General features: G+C 48.8%; 1 protein-coding gene and 1 long non-coding RNA gene across 5 annotated transcripts in view; both read left to right on the top strand.

Annotated features, from left to right (window-relative positions):
* CORO2B (coronin 2B) overlaps positions 1-12,172 on the top strand; it is a 188,071-nt gene extending 175,899 nt beyond the window's left edge. For all 4 annotated transcript variants that reach the window (XM_066273092.1, XM_066273090.1, XM_066273089.1 and 1 more), the window contains 8 exons: positions 420-584; positions 2,556-2,672; positions 2,796-2,900; positions 3,403-3,499; positions 5,249-5,361; positions 5,692-5,782; positions 5,989-6,128; positions 10,210-12,172. In XM_066273092.1, the coding sequence (XP_066129189.1) occupies positions 420-584; positions 2,556-2,672; positions 2,796-2,900; positions 3,403-3,499; positions 5,249-5,361; positions 5,692-5,782; positions 5,989-6,128; positions 10,210-10,341 (960 nt within the window). In that variant the 3' untranslated portion in view covers positions 10,342-12,172. The remainder of the gene's footprint in view (positions 1-419; positions 585-2,555; positions 2,673-2,795; positions 2,901-3,402; positions 3,500-5,248; positions 5,362-5,691; positions 5,783-5,988; positions 6,129-10,209) is intronic.
* A 3,591-nt stretch (positions 12,173-15,763) lies between these two features.
* Positions 15,764-19,238, top strand: LOC136333641 (uncharacterized). Its single transcript, XR_010731066.1, has 2 exons — positions 15,764-16,264; positions 17,479-19,238. It is a non-coding gene; the product is annotated as an uncharacterized lncRNA (long non-coding RNA).
* The last annotated feature ends 2,571 nt before the right edge of the window (positions 19,239-21,809 follow it).

The following is a 21,809-nucleotide window of genomic DNA, read 5'->3' as shown; positions in this document are numbered from 1 at the left end:
TGGTCTGCCTTGCCTGGTGCCGATGGACTGAAGGCGAATGCCTCTTCATACCCACACTCTCACGGTGGGGGAAAAAAGAGCAACCAAAGCTGCTGGAGGGAAGAGAATGGAGCCACAGCCCCTACCCCCGGGCAGGCCCTCAAAAGAGGTGCGCCAGCCACTAGAACCTGACAAAGAACATTTATCCTTCTCACTTGTAAGCCCAAGCTGGAGCTGGGATCTGCCCAAAAATAGTGGTGGATTTACATGACAGGGACACACCAGCCTTTGGTATAGACCTCAGTGACACTGTCCTGCATGCCAGCACACCCCAACCCTGCACGGGGCATCTCTCCCAGGACCATCTGGTGTGGACCAGGGACAGATGCCCTATGGTAACAGCAGGGCTGACCCCGACTCCTGCATGCCTGCCCTCCCAGGTTCTCATCTGGAACCTGGACGTGGGCGAGCCGGTGAAGATGATCGACTGCCACTCGGACGTGATCCTCTGCATGTCCTTCAACACCGACGGCAGCCTGCTCACCACCACGTGTAAGGACAAGAAGCTGCGTGTGATCGAGCCCCGTTCAGGCCGTGTCCTGCAGGTGAAGCCCCGCTTTTTTGAGGGGGAGGGAAGGCACTGGAGCCTGGGGCTCAGCTTTCAGCCAGGCTTAGGAAAGGCCGAGCCAGTGCCCCTCTCCCGTGCACCGGGCCTGTGCCTCTCTGTTGACCACCCTATCTGTTCTGGGCCCTTCTTGGCTCACAGGAACCCTGCCTTGTTCTTGGTGGGGAGGGGCTTGAGTACCCTGTCTCGTCCACTGCACTGCCCTTCCCAGATGGGATTCTGCTGGCCTGCTCTGAGGACACCCTTCAGCACATGAATCCTTGGTGCTGAGTGAGCCCATCGTGGGCATGGGTGGAGGAGATCTGGACTCACTGCCCAGCCGCCTGGGTGGGATAAGCCTGATGGACATGGCTCAGGGTGCTATCCCCACGGACAACTCCAAGTGGAGAGGCGGATGGTAAACTTAACTCCAGTTTTGTTTTTTTGAGTCCCCTGGGTCTTGACTGTAAGGAAGGGATTAGATGCCGTTAGGCAGTAAGAAGTAATCATTTCTTGAGCACCTAAAGCATCCTAGTCACTAAGTAGGATGAAAAATTTGGATTAAATTTGAGATTTACCCACCGTACAAGAAAGGCTTGATAATGACCTGGTTGTGTTTATCTAGGAAGAGTCCAATATTGTGAGGCCAGAAAGGCATCTACTACTACTTCTACAAATAATAATTGTCCTAGTTACTAGCATCACCGGTATTTACTCAGAGCTCGCTGGGTGGCATGCAGTGGGCCACGGGCTCCACGTTGTTCCCTCATTTAATTCTCATGACAGTCCTCTGAGGTGGGTAGTATTACCCTTCCTATTTCAGTCATGAGAATGCTGAGCCTTGGACAGGGTCAGAGACTTGAATGTCACAGTCATGGAGCAGCTAGAATTCAAACCCAGCCAGATGGACCCAAGGGCCTGGGCTGAGCAGAAAAGGTGGCAGAGAGCGGAGAACCCAACCTCCACACACAGCCATGGGCATGAGCCCAGAGGGGGTGAGGAGCTCCTCCTAGGATACACTTTTTTGGCAGAACTAGGAATTACAGTCCAGAACAAGTGATGCCTGGGTCTTTGCACTGCTCCACCAGCCTGTGGTGTCTACCTGATGCTGACTCATCCTGGCAGAGGACCTTTGTGTGTTAGGAGGAGAAGGAAGTGTTATGAGCTAGGAGGCAGAAGAGAAGGCAAAGGATGGCTTTGTATGAGCCCCTGGTAAAGTGAGTCATCAAACAGCGAACCACCCTGAGTCCCCTGTCCTCCTGAGCCTGGGGTTCGCCATACTCAGAGATTTCTGCCAGTAAGTATGTAGTGCAAGTTCAAAGAGAAGCTGAGAGCACCAGGCACCTGGCCCATGGCAGGCCCTGCCTGGGGCGTGGTCAACATTAGCTGACTCCTGCCCAGTGCCCCGCCCAGTACGGGCGTGGAGGAGAGACCTGGTTTCCAAGGCTCCACTGCTCCTCAGCTCCTGCACTTGTTTCCTGGAGCGGCTATAACCAGTGACCACACGTGAATGGCTTACAACAACAGAAATGGATTCTCTCCCAGTCCTGGAGGCCAGAACTCTGACGTCAAGGTGTCAGCAGGTCCACGCTCCCTTCACAGGCTCCAGGGGAGAATTATTTCTTGCCTCTTCCAGCTTCTGGTGGCTGCTGGCTTCCTTAGTCACATCACTCCAAACTCTGCCTCCATGTTCACATCACCTGCTCTTCTCTGTCTGTGGAATATCCTTCCGCCTGTTATAAGGGATCTCGTGATAGCATTTAGGGTCCACTTGGATGATCCAGGGGACCTCCCCTATTCAGGGCCCTTAACTTAAAATTACATTTGAAAAGTCCCCTTTTCCAAATAAAGAGACATTCACAGGTTCCAGGGATACAAGACATGGATGTATCTTCTGGGGGCCACCATTCAGCCCACTACAGGACCCTGGTGCCTGGGGGCCTGGCTCACCAGCCCTCTCTGTGCCCGGCAGGAGGCCAACTGCAAAAACCACAGAGTGAACCGGGTGGTGTTCCTGGGGAACATGAAGCGGCTTCTCACGACAGGAGTCTCCAGGTGGAACACGAGACAGATCGCTCTCTGGGACCAGGTCAGCCACAAGAGGTTGGGTGGTTTCATAAAAGAGTTGTAGCTCTGGGGGCTTTGCTGGAGTTTGGGAAGGTGAGATGCCAACCTTCCTGGACATAGGCTGATACTGGCCCCCTCCCTGCAGGAAGACCTATCCATGCCTCTGATCGAGGAAGAAATTGATGGACTCTCCGGCCTTCTGTTCCCCTTCTATGATGCTGACACCCACATGCTCTACCTGGCTGGAAAGGTAGTAGAGGGTGGGAGAGGGACCTGTGGGAGACCCCTGACCCCGTGGGGCCCCGTTTCGGTCCTGCTCCCATGAGAAGAGCCAGCCTAACCTCTCTGGCCTTCCCCTGACCCAACCTGATTCTCACTCTCTTCAGTGAAACCTACCCTCAAGTCTGACACTTACTCTTACTGATGTGTCAATGGCTGCACATTCCTTCAGAGGTGGATTGGAGAGTTTACACTGGAATAAGGGTCAGAGCCTGAAGTACAGAGGACTGTGACTCATGATGGAATTTGAGGCACCTGCCAGGAGACTTCTGACAAATATGGCCTTGTTTGTCAGAAAAGCTATTTCTACACACCCACCACTCACCACCCCCAGCACATCCCGGGTAGCAGGCCCACCAGGGGCCTAGGGGCCAGGTCTGCTGGTCTTTGACCACCTTTGAGGCACAGCAGAGGCTCTCTTCAGCCCTCCCCAGCCCTCTACCTTCCTCACCCCTCCCCTCTCCTTCCCGCAGGGAGATGGAAACATCCGGTACTATGAGATCAGCACTGAGAAGCCCTACCTGAGTTACCTCATGGAGTTCAGGTCCCCAGCCCCGCAAAAAGGCCTAGGTAAGGGGTCAAGAAGCTGCCATGGCTTTTAGGCTAGAAAACAAGAGACTGGATATTTGGCTCAGGGGTTACCACACCCCCAATAAAATATCAGACTCTGAAGGCCGCAGCTCATGGGCTAGTCAGAACAGAACCTATTGGTGCATCCCTGTGAAGGTCAGTCCGCTGGTCTTCAGCCACCTGTCATCGCTCACTTGAGCGGCTCATCCTTCCATGGTGTTGGGCACCCTTTGCATCTCTGGTCATCAGCAGCCCACAGGGGTGTGCACGGTGTCTACATTCCCACTTGCAGATGGGGAGGGTGAGCCCAGTGTGGCTCTGACATTGAAAGGTGTTTTTTTTTCCTTCGGAGGATGAGTAGGAGATGGGACGATGTGATATGGTCTGAAAATCTAGCTGCAGATCGCTTTGGCTTCTGTAGGGAGAGTGGCTTTGGGAGCATGGGTTTTGAAAGAGCGGGAGGGAGGCAGAGAGACCAGTTAGGAGACCACTGTGGACTTCTAGGCAAGAAATGTCTAACCGGGGGGACAGGATGGCATGAGGATGGGGAGAAGAGGGTGAATCCAGATGTGTAGAAAGGAGGTTCAGTAGGACTTGGGGAGGAGCAGAGGCAGGGAGAGAAACCAAGGTTAACTGTTTCTCGTCCTCCTCAACTATGGCCACTATGGAGCATTTACTAGAAGCCAGGCCCTTTCGAAGGTCCAGGATGGCTAAGTAGCTCACCCCAGGCAGACCATGTAGCTGGTAAGTGGCAGAGCCAGAACTCAAACTCAATCTACTGGCTCCAAATCCCACATGGGTACCATTACACCACTCTGCTCCAGCTCCTGGAATCCTAGAAGAGCAGCCTTCCCTTCCAGTTGGAGGACAGGTAGAACCTAAACTCATACCCACATCATGGAGAAAGAAACAAATGTTATCTGTGCTCTTCACTGTGCTGAGCAGTTAATGAGCATCTTCACACTCAGCCCCCTGACCGTCTCAGGAGGGGCCACCACTTTCCTCCTCTAACCGGCCAAGAACCTGAAGCTCAGAGAGATCATGATTTGCCCAAGGACTCCCAGCATAAAAAAAGACAACGCCAGGATTCGAACCCGGGTCTGTCCTACCCCCAAGCTTTTGTTCCTAACACCACACTGCTCTCTCAGTAGATGATCTGTAGATGCAGCTTTTAGGGACAGTGTGGCTAATGCACACACACAGAAAATACGTGCACACATATGTATGCACATGCTCTCAGTCCTAAAACAGTCATCAGGCTGCTTTTAAACCTCAAGGGTGAGTGGGAAAAGGTTTTTCTCCCCTTTTTTCTCTCTAAGGATGGGAGACACAGAGACTTCAGGAAGCCAGTTCATTTCAGAAGGTGATGGCTTTGTGGCTTATATTATAGCAACACTCTGTGACCTTGAGCAAACCCCTTCTCGTCTGACCCTTAAAAGTCTCATCTATAAAAAGAATGGATTAGATCCCAATATTTCTGCAGCCCTGTCCAGTTCTAAAAGACCCTAATTCTAAACCATGCACTTTGGTGAGACAGGTCTGGCCCATAGTACTCATCTGAGAAGTCCCCACCCAGGGACAGAGCTGACTCAAGAAGCCCTCAGCCCACCCACTGCCCCTGTGCATGGGTCATTGCTCCTTATCTAGTGCCCACAACGGGGCCTTTCCCTTGGCCAAGGACATCAGGGAGGAGGGAGAGCAAGAGGGGAATCCGCTGGACCCCAGGGAGCTACGTGTGCCTGTCCACAGGTGTCATGCCCAAGCATGGGCTGGATGTGTCAGCTTGCGAGGTGTTCCGCTTCTACAAGCTTGTGACTCTCAAGGGCTTGATCGAACCCATCTCCATGATCGTGCCCCGGAGGGTGAGTGGGGCTGGCGGGACTCCCAGGGGCCCCCTGCATGGAATCCTAGCTTGTTCTTTGCTGGCTGTAAGCCTGGAGGAGCCCAGCAGAAGGAGCTCTTTTCCTGTGGACCGGGGTCTTCAGGCCCAATCTGGGGTGGGAAATGGATGACACTCCAAGGTGGGGACAGTTTTGTTGCTAACAAACTCAGGGTGGGAATTCCAAGCGGGAGACACTGAGTGCAAAGGCTTGGAGGCAGGAAAACAGGTAGCGTGGTTGGATGTCAGTGAGGAGAGCAAGGATTTTCTCAGCAGCCCCCATCTGTTCCCTCCTCTGTTCCCCCTACTACAGTCAGATTCCTACCAGGAAGACATTTACCCTATGACGCCAGGCACGGAGCCAGCTCTGACCCCCGATGAATGGCTGGGAGGCATTAACCGAGGTAAGTACTGCAAGGGGTGGGCTTCCCAGAAGAGGCTAAAAGCCAGCGAGCATTGCCTTCTGTCTGGCTCACCCCATTTCCCTTGTGCATCCTCCTGTTGGAACTGCCCCTCATACTCGGTCAGCTGTCAGGCATGGTATCAATGAAAGACCATCACTTGGCAGTCTATCAGCTTTCCGTGAGAACATGTCCCTTGCCTTTCTCAGATCCCGTGCTGATGTCTTTGAAAGAAGGCTACAAGAAATCCTCAAAAATGGTATTTAAGGCTCCTATCAAAGAAAAGAAGAGCGTTGTGGTCAATGGAATAGATTTATTAGAAAATGTCCCACCCAGGACAGAGAATGAGGTAAGGAGTATAAGTTATTACCTCCACAGGCCCTGGAAGAGCAGAACCTTTATATTTCAATTATGGGCTTCAGGCCTTTACACCATCTGCGTTCGGAGGCTTTTTCCTTTCTGTGACAAGCACCACAAGTAGCCTGTTGTTGGTTTCCATTGCCTCTGACCCCAATAAATAGAGGCAAGGATAGTGGTGCCCCTCCCCCAACCCTCAAATTCATGAACCAACACAGTTACATGTGAATTCACAGTCTCCTCATTAATCCACCCCAGAATGTCGCCATCATTTGCTGTTGGAGGAGATATAAAGTCCTGAGTCAGAGAGGAGGGCCAGCCTCGTGCCTTACAGCACTGCGTTCCTTCCTGGCACTGCAGTGCTGATGAGATCTGACAATTTCCTGGTTTGTGGACGATGCTGGATGTTTATGGAAATGCTCTTTGTACCATTTGCAGTAGGAGCAACCATAGCTGGGCACTGTCCATGCCCCTGAAGGCTTCTCTTTCCAACCACACCCTCAGTCTCTGCTGCCAATACAGTTTAGCTCAGCCGGGACTCACAGAATGCCTACCGTGTGCCAGGCGCTTGGCCTGGTGCAGCTGTGGTAGTGATGGCTGCTTAGACCCCGTGCATTTGAATCCTGGCTTTCCCAGTTCCTGGCTGTGCCCGAACCAGTTTCCTGACCTTTTCCTCATGGCACAATGGGGATATGCAATGCTGTGAGCATGAAAGAGATCACCTCTACGTGTCTAACACTCTTCCTGGCTCACCTGAAGTGCTCAGAGAGGCTGATGCACTAGCTATCCATTGCTATGTAACAGATTACTCCAAAACTTAGTGACTTAAACCCACAAACATTCATTGTCTCATTGTTTCTGTGGCTGCTTGTGGTTCAAGGTCTCTCAAGAGGGCGTAAGCTGTCAGCCAGGGCTGCAGTCACATTGGAAGGCACATCTAATTCCAAGTTCACTCACATGGAGGTTGGCAGGACTCATTTCCTCCCAGGTTGTTGAACTGAGGGTCTCAGTTCCTCATGGGCGGTCAGCCAGAGCACCCCCAACCTCAGTTCCTTGCCATATGGACCTCCTCATAGGGCAACTGACAACATGGCAACTGACTTCCCTCAGAGTGAGTGAGGAAGAGAAGGTGTCCAAAATGACACCACAGTCTTTTTATAACCTAATGACATCTCATTGCTTCTGCCATATTCTATTCATTTGAAGCAAATCACTAGGTCCAGTTCACTCTTGAGGGGCAATCTTAGAGGTTCTTGTCACACCAAATTATGATTACACTATTATTCATGAAAATGAGACTATTCTTGACTTCTGGGATCTCATAGTTTTAAAGTAGAAATTGACAAGTACACTGGCAATAGTTATATAATGTTTATGAGCCATTATAGAGGGATGTTGAGATTTCTAGGGCTGGATGAAATCATGTGATAAATGGGATTTGCTTCAAAGTAATCCCCGCGGGCAGTGGGGTGGAAGAAGCAGGCAGGAGCAGATACCAAGAATAGGTAGGCCTGACCAGGTGGTGGCGCAGTGGATAGAGCGTCGGACTGGGATGCCAGAGGACCCAGGTTCAAGACTCAGAGGTCGCCAGCTTGAGCGCTGGCTCATCTGGTTTGAGCAAGGCTCACCAGCTTAGGTCCAAGGTCGCTGGCTCCAGCAAGGGGTTACTCGGTCTGCTGTAGCCCCCCGGTCAAGGCACATATGAGAAATCAATCAATGAACTACTAAGAAGCCGCAACGAAGAATTGATGTTTCTCATCTCTCCCTTCCTGTCTGTCTGTCCCTATCTGTCCCTCTCTCTGACTCTCTCTGTCTCTGCCACAAAAGAAAAAATTTAAAAAAAAAAGAATAGGTAGATATCAGGGAGGAAAAGCAGTCACACATGTCATTTGTTGAAGCTGGTCAATGAGTACTTGTAGATTCATGATGCTTTTCTACTTTTGTATAAATTTGGCTCTTTTTTTTTTCTTTTTGTGTACACTGAGAAGGTGGAGGTACCTGAGTTGCTTTGCTAGCCCAGGTGGGCCATGTCAAGAACCTGAGCTCAGTTCTAGTACTGGTGTGGAGAAGGCAGGGTTGAATGGTAGTTAAATCGAATACCACTTAGCTATAGATTTGTCTGTTGTCCTGGAGGAAAATTGCAAAGGGTCTCTGAGCAGGCAAAACAGATACCACAGCCTCCCTACACTAAAGCTTGAGCACTTATCCTCATTGGGAAGACATTCACTCAGAGCCTACTAACTCTAGTTTGACCCACAATTTTAATCTTCACAGCAGCTTAGAAGCAGCCAATTAGAAAATGGGACTATAAACAGTGGACACATTGATCTAAGTGTAAAGAGAAGTTGACACAAGGGAGGAGATTTATGGTTGCATAACTGTGTAACTTTACTAAAAATCACTGAATTATATACTTAAAATAAGTGAAATTTATGGAATGTCAATTATACTTCAATAAAGCCTTTTTAGATAAAAGTTGAAAAAATTATGCAAAGAAATTTTGAGAATTTGGAAGGCAGGGGAATGTGTAGGAGCAAATCACATATCTTCCTTCAGACAAAAGCAGGACTGGTTTGTTAGTTTAAAAAAAAAAGTCAGTTAAAAGAGGAAATCATATAAATGACATATACATTCTTTAAGCCATTTGTTTTTATTTAAAACATGTACATTCATTCAACATAGTTTGATGCAGGACCAAGATCATTTATTTGAGGATATTCCTGGCTGGGCTCTGCCATGTTTTTCTCAAATAAATCACACTTAAACTCAAATTTCCAGTTTCTTTGACATAGAACAAGAACTTAAAGTCAATCTGAAAACTAAGCCCTAGTTTTTTTTCAAAGTTTTCCCCAGTTTTTAAAGAAGAGAACTTTATTGAGGTTTAATTCACCTATGGTAAAATTCATCCTTTGTAGTATACAGTTCCCTAAGTTTTGAGAAACATGTAAGTTTTGATAGTCATGTAACCACTATCAGACAACCCAGATATAGAAAATTCTGCAGTCGTTGGTGATTATGTCACCCACACCTCATTCAGCAACAGCATCTTTTGCATCAACTTTACCAAGATTTTTCTAAAGCACTTAAGCTAATTTTTATAGAAACAGCAACTGGGCGCTGGCCAGGTAACTCAGAGCATCATCCCAATTCATCAAGGTTGCAGGTTTGATCCCCAGTCAAGGCACATACAAGAACCAACCAATGAATGTGTAAATGAGTGGAACAAACTGATACTTCTCTCTCTCTCTCTTCCTCTCTCTCTCAAATCAATCAACCAATTAATCAATATGAATTCCCTTCCCTTAAAAACATAGCAGCTGCCCTTTTGTACTCATATTTCAACAGTTTATATCATATATAATTAAATTGTGCAATTACAAAGAACAAATGTGACTCCCACCAGGAAGTTTGAGGATGAACCCAGCTGCTTGTCTGTAACATTCACTTGAGTGTGTGGGGTCCTCCAGTAGCGGAGGCCTTCTAGGCCTCAGTGTTCTGTGGGCGCCTGTCAATCTGGGTTTCCTGCAGGAGAATTGGAGAGACTGGTTAATCCAGGGCCTCTAAGTGAGGATCTGGCTGCCTGTGCCCACGCCAGCTAAGGGCTCACTGCCCAGTGCAGACTCTGGTATACCTGTCACAGCAGGAGAAAAAAACTGGCTTCCGTTCCGTATCAGAGCCTCCTTAGACAAACATTTTAGAAAGGTTTTCATCCAGAATGGTAACTGAAAGTGTTAGGATTGGACCCCTAAAAGGGCAAGCTTGGGATGTTTGGGGAAATGGCCTATGTGGGCTCACCACCTCCTCGGTGATCCTGAATCAGGACTGGGGCAGGTCTTTTCTTCTACCTCACAGGGGAAAGAAAGTAGGAGCTGTGAGTGAATCTGGAGAAGGGAGAGCTGTGGTGACATCAGTCACTACAGTGGGAGGGGCGTGGAAGGTCTGGGGGAGGAGGGCAGAGGCTGCTGTGGGGAACTGGGGGAGGAAGGGGGTGGCGTTACCCTCTTGGAAAATCACCTCGTTTCCTTTCTCCTGCCCCCCCCACCGGCCCCTCCGGTCCCCCCTTCACCCACCAGCTCCTCCGAATGTTCTTCCGGCAGCAGGATGAGATTCGGCGGCTGAAAGAGGAGCTGGCGCAGAAGGACGTCCGCATTCGGCAGCTGCAGCTGGAACTGAAGAACCTGCGCAACAGCCCGAAGAACTGCTAGCTCCCGTGGGGCCGCTTTCTCCGCCAGTCTCTCCGGCGTTTCTACTCGTCCCCTAACCTCCCTTTATCCTGTGATCCCAGAGACAGCCAGGCCGGGAGCTGGGGGAGAGAGCCTGAGGACCCCACCTGCCACCTCAAGAACTGGAAGCTGATCTTTGACCTTTTGACCTCATGCTAATAAAAGTCCCAGCCTCTCCTGGAGACCCTCCGCTGGCAGTCCCTTTTCCTGCCACCCCAAGAGCCGAGGCTTCTCCGAGGCTTCCGGGAGGCTGGGCAGTGACCACGGATTCCCTGAGAGGTGCCCTCAGTGGACTAGGGAGAAGAGGAGGGAACCAGGACCCAAGTAGACTTAAAGCTGGAACTTTTCCTTTGCAAAGGAAGCTGCTGCCAGGACATGTCAGCACCCACTGCTGGGACTCACCGCATCCCCTGATGGACCACAATGTAAGGGCTGGATGGCAGGCCCCTCCCCTACCTCCCTCTGCAGCCCTGGAAGCCAGATTCACCTGACAAGGGTTGCAAGCAGCCACACTCCTTTCTGTCTCTTGCCCACCCACTCTTGTCTTCAGGGAATTAAGAAGATGCTCACCAAGGCCATAATGACCCCTTGCCTTCCCACGATTCTCTTCAGAGCTCTTGCAATACCCCTTTTCCATTTAATTTGTGAGGCAGGCAAGGTAGGGAATACTGTCCTTATTTTACAAATGACAGAACTGAAGGTTGCATTGGAGAAGTGACTTACTAAATCACCCAATAGGTCAACAGAGGACCCAGGACCTAAAGTGTCCAGACCCCAGGCCAGGGCCCTTCCCACTGCATCAAGATGCCAATCCCTGGGGCCTCACCAGTGCCCAAGTATCTGTGGAGAATGAGAACTGGAAGCCACTTCCACCGTCTGCCCAACACCAGTAGTGCCAATGTGTCACACTGCCCAGGTGAGGGCCTTCTCACTCAGTGCTCCTCCATCCCCCGGGCCCCCTTGCCCTGTTCCTCCCCCCAGGGGACTCCTTCTGAGATGAGGCCTCTTCCTCCTGGAGGCTGAGGCTGAGGGGGGTGGAGTTGGGCCCTGGGGAAGGCAACACAGGGGTCCATTTGCTTCAAGGGGTGGGTGATGATGCTCTGCGTGTGTCTCTCCCCACTATTATCTCAGCCACTTCCAGCCTTATGCTTGCAGAATGGCCACACCCTCACGTTGGTATAGCACTTTAAAGTTTACACAGTTCTTTGATACATCAGATCTCATTGGAGTCTCACATCTGCTCTAAGGGGTAGGGGAGCACTCTTTCCATTCTGCAGGTGAACATACTGAGAAGTGGCCAGAGCTCACAAGACTCTTTGAGATGCTACATTTCATTTGGTCTTCTACACATTTTTTTTCTCCTTCTTTTCTCCATTTTCCACTACCCACAGTGTCCAAAAACACTGTTCTTAGAAAAGTCACATTTGGGGGGTGAGATCTGGCCTGGGAATAAAAAAAATGGGTGTTCACCCTTTTCTCTCATTCACTGGGATCTACTAGACACATTATGCTCCACACCTGCTTTTCCCATGGCCACCTTACATAACAGCCATCCACAGAGGCCAGGGTGCTCTCTGGGCAGGGAGAGCCCTCTGACCCTTAGGGTTTCCCTCCAAGAAACTTCCTCTCGGCCAGCTAAAGCAGGGCCCGCCACCCCAGCCCCCTGCAGCTAGGCAGTGTTAGCTCTCATCTCCTCTTCCCCATACTTCTTGAGCTTTTTATTTTCTTCCCCACCGACCTTTGTGGTCTTCTGTGATTATTTATGCTGCCTCCCAAGGATAGAATTGAAATAAAATGTTTTCAACTTATCAAACCTGGGCATGGTCATTTCACTTTACCCGGTGTGGTTCCTCCTCTTGGTTACCATGGTATCCTGATAGCCAACTCCCCAGTCACAGCTCCTTCACCTTTCTGGAACAACAAACCACTTCTGTATCTACAGACGTAATTTCACACCTTCATTCACCTCAGCAAGGCTTTTGAACCTCAGCGTTATTGACATTTGGAGCCAGATAGTTTTTTTGCTGTGGGGCTGTCCTGTGCACTCTAAGATGCTTAGCAATATCCCTGGCTTCCAATCAATCAGATGCCATAGCAACCCCTACCCAGTTGTGATAAACAAAAATGTCTCCAGCTACCACCCAATGTCCCCTGGCAAGTCAGCATGGCCCCCAGTTGAGAGTCATTGTTCCAGCTATTCAGAGGCATCTGCTCTGTATCCATCCCTGTGCTGAGATATGGGGGACACCAACATTTTACACTGGAATGTATTTCAGTTTACAAAGTACTATTCCATGTATTTGACCTTGATCTTCAGTCACAGCAGCTCTAGGTATGTTCTGTTATTCCCATTTTCAAGAAAGCAGTCAGGTCCAGAGCGGTGACATGTTCAAGGTCACGCAACGGGTGTAGTGGGGAAGACACAAGGATGTGGATCTTATGGGCCCAGAGTCAGAGAAAACACGTGCTCTCAGTCTCCAGCCAGTCTTAGTGCTGGGTCAAGTCTGTCCTGGGGGCAGGGCTGGGGCCCATCATAGACCAGGGATGTTGGCCAGGGGATGCCAGCCACTGGGTCACCCTCATCTCTCACCAAGCCAGGTTGTCATGAGGCAGAGTTGTCAGGCTGCAAAGTGAACGGGTATGTAGCAGTATGGACACCACAGAAAACTCAGAAGAGCCAGAAGAAAGCAAGGAAAGTCTCAGAAAAGAGGGCTGGAGAGGAAATGAATACAGGGCTGCAGAGGGGCAGTGGGCAAGACACCAGAAACTGGGAGGGATGGCTCCAGGCCCAGCTCTGCCTCTGACTGGGTGTGTGACATTGACTACTCACTTCTCCACTCTGGTCTTCACTTTTTCCATCTCTAAAAGGGAGTACACCCTGGCCAGATAGCTCAGTTTGTTGGAGCATCAACCCACTGCACAGGGATTGCCAGTTCGATCCCCGGTCAGAGCAAATACAGGAAAAGATTGATGTTCCTCTCTCTCTCTCTCTCTCTCCCCCTACCTCTGTCTAAAATCAATTAAAATAATAATAAAGAATAAAATGAGGGAATAAGACAATTTTAGGGTCTCTTCCTGGTTTAACACTTAAATTTCTAGTATACCAGCATTGGGGGAATGGGACAAATACCCAAGTCCATCTCTAACACAAGTGGTGCAAAGAAAAGTTTTATCAGGAGAAGGAAGGCAGCAGGGCATCTTTCTTCAGGGTTTGGTACAGACAGGTATTTTTCCTAAACATGAATTTGAACAAAGATATCCCTGGAGCTTCTGCTCTAGATCAATTCACAAAGTTCTGAGCTTGAAAGAATTGCTCAGTCATTGAGAGCCTGGCCTTCATAAGCGCCTTCTCCTGAGATGCTGAGGAAAACGGGAACACGAAGCTAGCTCCTTGACTGAGGCTTTCCACTCCATCCCCCACCCCCACCTGGGCTCAAGAAGCAGGGGAATGCACCAGGTGATCTGTCTCATATGTATCTCTGTCCCACCAAATCCCCAGTTCTGAGCTTAACTAGGCAGCTCTTTAATTATTACTTGTTATGACAGATTGTCCGAGGTCAGAGTCAAACGTGATTTCCCCCCAAGCAGTCCATTTTCCCAACTGCATTTGTTGAGTAGGGACACTTCCTCTTTGGTTGTGTGTCTTTTAGTTCTTCTTGTACTAGAACATATTATGCCTCATCTGTTACTCTCTTCCTACTGCCAGTTATGGCCCCGCCAACCACATTGTTTTGATTATTGTAATGGTGGAGGACAGCACGTCCCTCTGGCTCTTTGAACTTGTTTTTACCGCCAGGTTCCCCACCAGGTGTTTGTTCCCTCTTTTCTCCAGTAAGGACATAGGCTAAACTCTAGACCAGGGGTCCCCAAACATTTTACACAGGGGGTCAGTTCACTGTCCCTCAGACCATTGGAGGGCCGCCACATACAGTGCTCCTCTCACTGACCACCAATGAAAGAGGTGCCCCTTCCGGAAGTGCTGCAGGGGGCCAGATAAATGGCCTCGGGGGCTGCATGCGGCCCGCGGGCTGTAGTTTGGGGACTCCTGCTCTAGACCCTTCTCTTCTATGGAGAAGTCCTTCCTGGGCATGCATAGAACTCCTTATTCTGCCTCCCAGCACCTACTTGGAGTTCCAACTCAGCCTAACACACTTGAGTAGCTGTGTCTACTCAGTACTGGGTGCTGGGAACCCAAAGACAGGAAAGGATCAGGTCTGCCCTTGAGAGGGTAACCCACGGGCATCATGTTATCTAGCAGGAGGAAGAGCCCCGAGAGGCAGGAATGAGCTCCCCCCTCTGCTTGGTTCAGCAGGGGGTAAGCAGTTGTGAGATTTGCTGACTCCCAGGTTGCCTTTCAGCCAGCCTCTTGAGAGCCCGAGATGGACTTGAGCATTTTTAGGCTCTCTCGTGGTACTGGGCAAACATCCCAGACTGCCAGTGGACCGTGCAGAACGTGGCTGCTTCTTTGCTGGAGGAAATGACTTCATATTGAAAACGCCCCCTTACACACAAGGCCTCCACCCCTCAGCCTTGCTGCAGGGAGCTGGATCAGACATTTCCCTCGACCACAGGAAGCATTACCACATCCCTCCCTTTCCTCCCCTGGGCTGGCTAGCCTGGGGACTCAGGCCAGTGGCGCAGGGAAGGAAGAGGGCCCTCTCTGGGATGCTGGCAGAAGCTTCTTATATTATGATCATGTGTGTTTCTATTTGGGAACAATCTGCAGCCTGACTTTCCTTGGGATTTTAATTCGGTAAAAACACAAACAGGTCAGCCTTCCTTAGAGAGACAAAGTGAACGTCTACAGGGTTGGGTCTGAACAGTTTTAGGAAGTGCCTGCTCCACAACCACTCCCTCGTGCTTGGTTTTCACACTGCCTGGAATCCCCCATGAGTCCATAGTCCCTTTGCGTTAGGCATTGCCCTTGCCCTTGCCAGAGCCTTCTTCATACTCAGATCCCAGAGATCGGGGTGCTAATGCGAGCAAGGTTGACAGATTGGGTGAAGGAAACAGGGACAATGAAAAGGAGAGAGCCCAACTGGGAGCAGAGAGGTGAGGACAGAGATCTTGAATTTCAAGGTCACAGAGATTAAGACAAGATTCGAAGACCAGTAAATTTGCTAGGAGCTTGAATCCAGCCAGCAGGTGGCAGATTATGGCCTTGCTATCAAACCCATTTTTCCTAAAGTGGGTCTTTTCTGCCACTTGCCACCCCTCCTCTCCCCAAATTAATGACCCAACCAGAGGCCCCAAGGCCTCGTTGCAAAGAAGGCACATAGACTAGCAGGGATTTGAAACGCCCCAAGTATAGGAAAAAGAAGGCTCACAAGTGGGCAGCCTACCCTCCCGCTGCCCCAGGTCGGCTGTCTCGAAGGAACGGCCAGAGGAGGGCGCTCACCTCGCCGTCCCGCGGAGACCGCCTGTCCTCAGTACAGTAATTGGCAAGAGGCTAGATCGAGGCTCATGGGCCATCTCAGCCCCTAACCTGCTCTGTGACCTCGAGCAGCTTCCCCACCAAGGGACAATAATAGGGAGGAGCCTGGAGAGTCTGAGATTCGATTAGGCTTTGGTGCCGAGGAGGTGGCTGGAGGAAAAGCCGGGAACGTGGAAGGGAGGGAAGAAAACGCGCAGAGGGAGGAGCAGGGGCCCGGCCAGCGCTGTCGCTCAGCCGCTCCCGTCCGCTCGTGTCCAGGAAGTCCCTGATGAGAGAAACAGGAGCGGCGCCCCAGGTACGGATACAACGCTGCGGACAGAGGAAGAGGGGTCGCGGCCAGGCTTCGGGAGCCGTGAATCCTAGACGGGGAGCCAAGAAAGGACTTGAAGCAGGAATGGACACCTCCCTCTGGCAGCTGCGACGAGAAAGGGTTTGAGGGCAGCACTGAAGCAAGGAGCCAGGTCGGAGCTGGTGAGGCAGTGGCCTAGGGGCAGATAGAGGCAGGGAGGGGCAGTGATGGGGGCAACTTCAGAACAGACACCTTTGGTCAGGGGGTCTGGGGGAATGAGGAGGGGAAGGGGGGAAAGGGAGAGCTCCCAGGCATGGAACCAGAGCTGAGATGAGAGATGAACCACCGTCTGCCAACAGATAGGGGCCCTCTGCAGAGGTAGGCACGGTTCTTTATACCTCTCTGTTAAATCAGCACCACCCCCAACAGGGGACCTCAGACAATGTTGGCTGTACCCAGCTTAGCAAGTGTCATTTGGTCTAGCTGACAGAGGAAGGGTGTTCTTAGAAAATGTGATGGGTTCTTGTATCACTGAAAAGCCTGTCTGTCCTTTAGGACTGCTTGGCATTGTCATGTGAAAGTCCCCCACCCACCCTAGGGTCTCCCATCCTAACTTGTCCCCCACCAGCCTCTTACACATTTGTCCTTTGGCTAAATCATCTGCAACAATAATAAAAATGGGTTAATTTATTTTCCCTCTTTGCCTACTAGAAGATATGAGCCAGTTTTTGTTCAAAAACTTTTATCAAATGCCTTTTCTACACCAAGTATTATCTTAGGTGCTAGGACTAAGGAAATGAACAGGCCGTAGTTCTTGCTCTCAAAGAGATTCCACTCTAATTTACAATTAAAATTCTGTGTAGTGGCCTGACCTGTGGTGGCGCAGTGGATAAAGCGTCAACCTGGAAACGCTGAGGTTGCCGGTTCAAAACCCTGGGCTTGCCTGGTCAAGGCACATATGGGAGTTGATGCTTCCTGCTCCTCCCCCCCTTCTCTCTCTCTCTCTCTCTCTCCTCTCTCCTCTCTCCTCTCTATAATGAATAAATAAAATCTTAAAAAAAAATTCTGTGTAATGCAGAGAAAAATGTCTGGAAGGACTGATGGTTAGCAGTGATTATCTCAGGGAGATGGGATAACAGATTAATTCTATTCTTTTCTAATAGCTGCATTTTTCTATAATAATCTTTTTCAGTAAGGGAGGAAGGTCATTTTTAGTTTTGTTTTGTTTTCATTTTTAGTTTTAAAGATATTCCAGAAACATGTAAAAGCTTAGGATTTGCCACCAACTGCTTCTTTTGGGATGAAACCTCAGGTTTGTTCCAATCAATTCACCAGGTATGGGTCCAGGGACCTTTTTTATTTATTTATTTATTTTTATTTTATTTTTTTGAGAAAGAGAGAGAGATACAGACAGACAGGAAGGGAGAGAAATGAGAAGCACCAACTCGTACTTGCGGCACTTTTCATCGTTCATTGATTGCTTCTCACATGTGCCTTGAGTTGGAGGCACCAGCCAAGCCAGTGATCCCTTGCTCAAGCCAGTGACTTTGGCCTCAAGTCAACAACCTTTGGGCTTCAAGCCAGTGACTTTTGGGCTCAAGCCAGAAACCATGGAATCATGTCGATGATCCCACGCTCAAGCTGGTGATGCGGCACTCAAGCTGGTGGGCCTGCGCTCAAGACAGCGACCTTGGGGTTTCAAACCTGGGTCCTCAGCAGCCCAGGTCGACACCCTAGCCACTGCACCACCAGCAGGCAGGCAGGTCCTGGGACTTTTCCTGCCCCATCAGCACTGCCCATCTGGACCAGAAGAGATCACCCGCATGGGTAGTTGGATGGGGTGAGCAGACTCTGGCCAGGTATCTCATCTGCTGGACACTTGACAGGTGGGTTTCTGACAGAAGACTCCCAACTCCATATCCTGAGAGGCACAGCTCACATGGATCCTACACAAGCAAAAGTGGCAACAGACTTACACCGGGGCCTCGGCTTCGCTTTCCCTGGATACACTTGAGGCCAACTCGGCCTTCCCGGATTCCTCCAGGTCTGGTCCCCCTCCCCACTGACCTCCTGCCACTTCACCCCGAATGGTCCCAGCTCCTGATCTTGCCCATGGAAGAGCAATGGGCACTGGTTCTTCACCTGGACTTGTCGCAGTCTACTGCTTGTGCCATGAACTCTATGACCTCTTCCTCTGGCATTGAGCCCTTTCTCCTTTTCAAATCAAAACTCTTGGATTTCAAGACTATTGTCTCAGCCAAGACTTTTTAAAAATTCCTGCTATCAGACTCCTGATTTTTCCTGAGGCAACAAATACCTCTTGCTGGGGTGGAGAGAATGCCCATCAGGAACGGCAGACTGGCGACTGCTGTTTCCCAAATCCACCCTCCCTCCCCCCCATCAGGCGCACGTATGCAGGTGCGCACATAGTATATAACTGAATCATTAAAATGGCCAGAGAGATTACGATCATATAAAATAGGGGAAATTTAATTAATGATATGGAACTGAAAACAGTGTTCTCATGCTAATTTTCAATTAATACCTGCTGGACAATGGCATTACTTTAGGTGCCAGTGATATAAAGCGGATTGAGATGCACAAGTCACTGGCCTTGGTTCTCCTGAGGGATGCAGACTTGTGAATGAGTAGTTACAATTTAGTATAGCAAGTACAGTATCAGAGCCATATATAGGAGCAAGCAAACAAAGAAGGCAGAGGAAGACCTCATGGTGATAGGTCATCTGAGTTCTAATTTTTATTTCTTGAGAAATAAGTGACATATAACATTGTGTAAAATTTAAGGTGTATAGCATGTTGACTTGATACATTTATATATTGTAATATAATGATCAGCATATTATTAGCCAACACCTTCATTCTGCCTCATAATTAGCATTTCTTTTTTGTACTGAGAATATTTAAGATCTGGTCTCTTAGCACTTCTGAAATATATAATGCAGTGTTGTTGACTATAATCACTATGCTGTGCCCTAGATCTACTGAATATGCTTATCACAAGTTTGTACCCTTTGACCAACATCTCCCCCACAACCCCCCACCTCTGACTCAGTCTCTGATAACCATTATTCTATTTGTGTTTCTCCAAGTTTGGATTTTTATTATTATTATTATTATTAGAGAGAAAGAAAAACATTGATTTGTTGTTCCACTTATTTATGCGTTCACTGGTTGATTTTTGTATGTGCCCTGACTGGGGATTGAACTCACAACGTTGAGATGTTGAGACAACGCTATAGCCATTAGCTACCGGGCCAGCGCCAGTTTGGCTTTTTTAGATTCCACATAAAAGTGTTATCATACAGTATTTGTCCTTCTCTGTGTGGCTATCTCACTAATCATAAAGACTTCAAAATCCATGTTGTCACAAATGGCAGGATTTCCTTCTTTCTAGTAATCTGAGTTTTTGAAGTGAACACAATTTCCCACCAGACAAAACAGCAAGAGGTATTCCAGTCAGGGAACAGCATTTGCAAAGTCACCGAGGACAGCTGGCGTGGTGTTGGTTTGGATGGGGAGGAAATCACAAAGGCCTTGAGTTGCTGAAAGCAAGGAGAAGGAAGCAAGTGGACAGTCTGCAAAGGACCTTCTACTTCAGCTGTATGTTTGGAATGCACTTTTAATTGATGGAAACCCTCAGGTTTTTTTTAGCAGCAGAATGATCAAATGAAATTTGCATTTAAGAAAAATCCATGGAGAGGTTGGAAAAGAGAGACTAAGGGCAAGAAGTCTGGTAAGGAGTTTCTGAAAGTTCAGGAAACATATGAAAGGAACTGAACTTAAAACTCAGAGGCAGTAGCGAGGGAGATGAAAGAGGTGGGCTGCAATATATAATAAAATACCACTCTCTGAGTTGCAGAGAGTCTGAAGGAATAATTATTCTTAATGGGTCATGAAATTGATTTAGGGGGTTGCAACCAGCATTTTTTAGTAAAACAGAATGTAATTAGAATAGAAAAGAAGTAGCCATCACACAAAATAAAGGTAAATATCTATGTTTGAAACTTGGTTCAGTAATACACATGTGTGTTTTGCTCTGTGTGTGAGAGAGAGGGAGAGGGTGGTGTGTGTGTGTACTGTGGTACAAGACCTAAAATATGTGTTTTTCACTGTGGGTCACAATCAACCAGATTGAAAGTTACTGATCTAGCCCTGGCCGAATGGTTCTATTGGCTAGAGCAGGGGTCCCCAAACTATGGCCCGCGGGCCACATGTGGCCCCCTGAGGCCATTTATCTGGCCCTCGCAGCACTTCCGGAAGGGGCATCTCTTTCATTGGTGGTCAGTGAGAGGAGCATAGTTCCCATTGAAATACTGGTCAGTTTGTTGATTTAAATTTTCTTGTTCTTTATTTTAAATATTGTATTTGTTCCCGTTTTGTTTTTTACTTTAAAATAAGATATGTGCAGTGTGCATAGGGATTTGTTCATAGTTTTTTTTTATAGTCCGGCCCTCCAACGGTCTGAGGGACAGTGAACTGGCCCCCTGTGTAAAAAGTTTGGGGACCCCTGGGCTAGAGCATTGGCCTGATGCACAGAGGTTGCTGGTTCAATCCCCAGTCAGGACACATATAGGACCAGATCAATGTTTCTGTCTCTCTCTCTCCCCCTCCCTTTTCCTCTCTCTAAGATCAATAAATTTTTTTTTTAAATTAAGAAAAAAATAAAGTCACTGATCTAGAACACTAATGGTGCAAAGCAGAGAGTAATTGCCAATCACACTCCCAGGAGAGACACCATTCTGTGTAGCTGTCAGGGATGGCTTTCCAGAGGCTGCACCAGAGTAGAAAGTGGGCATTGAAAGAAGATAGGGTATGGATGTGAGATGAGAGGAGCCAGTGTCCCTGGCCTTGAGTGGGTCCCAGCAGCCCTGCGGGATCCCTCCCTAGCCTTCGCCATTCCTAACAGCCTCAAGATAGTTATCTTGGGGGGATAACATTTCAGTCTCAGCACAGAAAAGCATTTGCTGACAGCTTATCTTTTCCCCAGCACTTATGTAAGACCTGTCTACCGAATAACCTATGTCTCTTTTGACCTCTATACAGGGCACCAAGTTCATTCTCAAAACAGCTCACTTGACTAACAAACAAGGGACATTTTCCATTTTCATGAAAATCCTCAAGGGAAACAGAATTGAATGAGCTGAGATCTGGGTTCAAGTTCCAGCTCAGAAGTTTATTCATACAGTCAATGAACATTTCTAAACCCCACTTTCACCCCTCATAAAATGGGCTAATCAGAACTACCCATTTTTTTTGTCCCAAACTTGTGAGCATCAAATCAAATGACAGAATGGCTGCAAACCTAAATTACCAGGCGTGAAAACTGGTTACTTTTCTCATTGTTCAGAAGACTCAACTAATGTCAGATCTCCCAAAGAATAAATATGATTTGGCAACCTTATCATTGCTATGGCAGATAAGAGGAGCTATTATTTTATCAGCTGTCACCAGAGTTCCTTTTAGGAAAGGAAGTGTCATTGTTTAGGAAAATACCTTGATAGGCCCCTTGGGGTAGAAAGTGAGGCTTTGAGGACATGCCTGTGGAGGAAAAAACAAAGATAGCTTAATTACTCCACCTAAGAAGTGAACAAGAATTTGGGGGTCAGGAAGAACAAAGGAGAGAGGAAAAAAGAAAAACTAAGCTATACTGCTCACAAAAATTAGGGGATATTTCCAAATGAATATGAAGCGATAAATAAAAATGAA

This window comes from Saccopteryx bilineata, chromosome 4, assembly GCF_036850765.1.
Source record: "Saccopteryx bilineata isolate mSacBil1 chromosome 4, mSacBil1_pri_phased_curated, whole genome shotgun sequence".
In the NCBI taxonomy this organism is placed as follows: domain Eukaryota; kingdom Metazoa; phylum Chordata; class Mammalia; order Chiroptera; family Emballonuridae; genus Saccopteryx; species Saccopteryx bilineata.
Note: the sequence above shows the minus strand (reverse complement) of the source record. Positions and strands in the feature narration are given on the sequence as shown.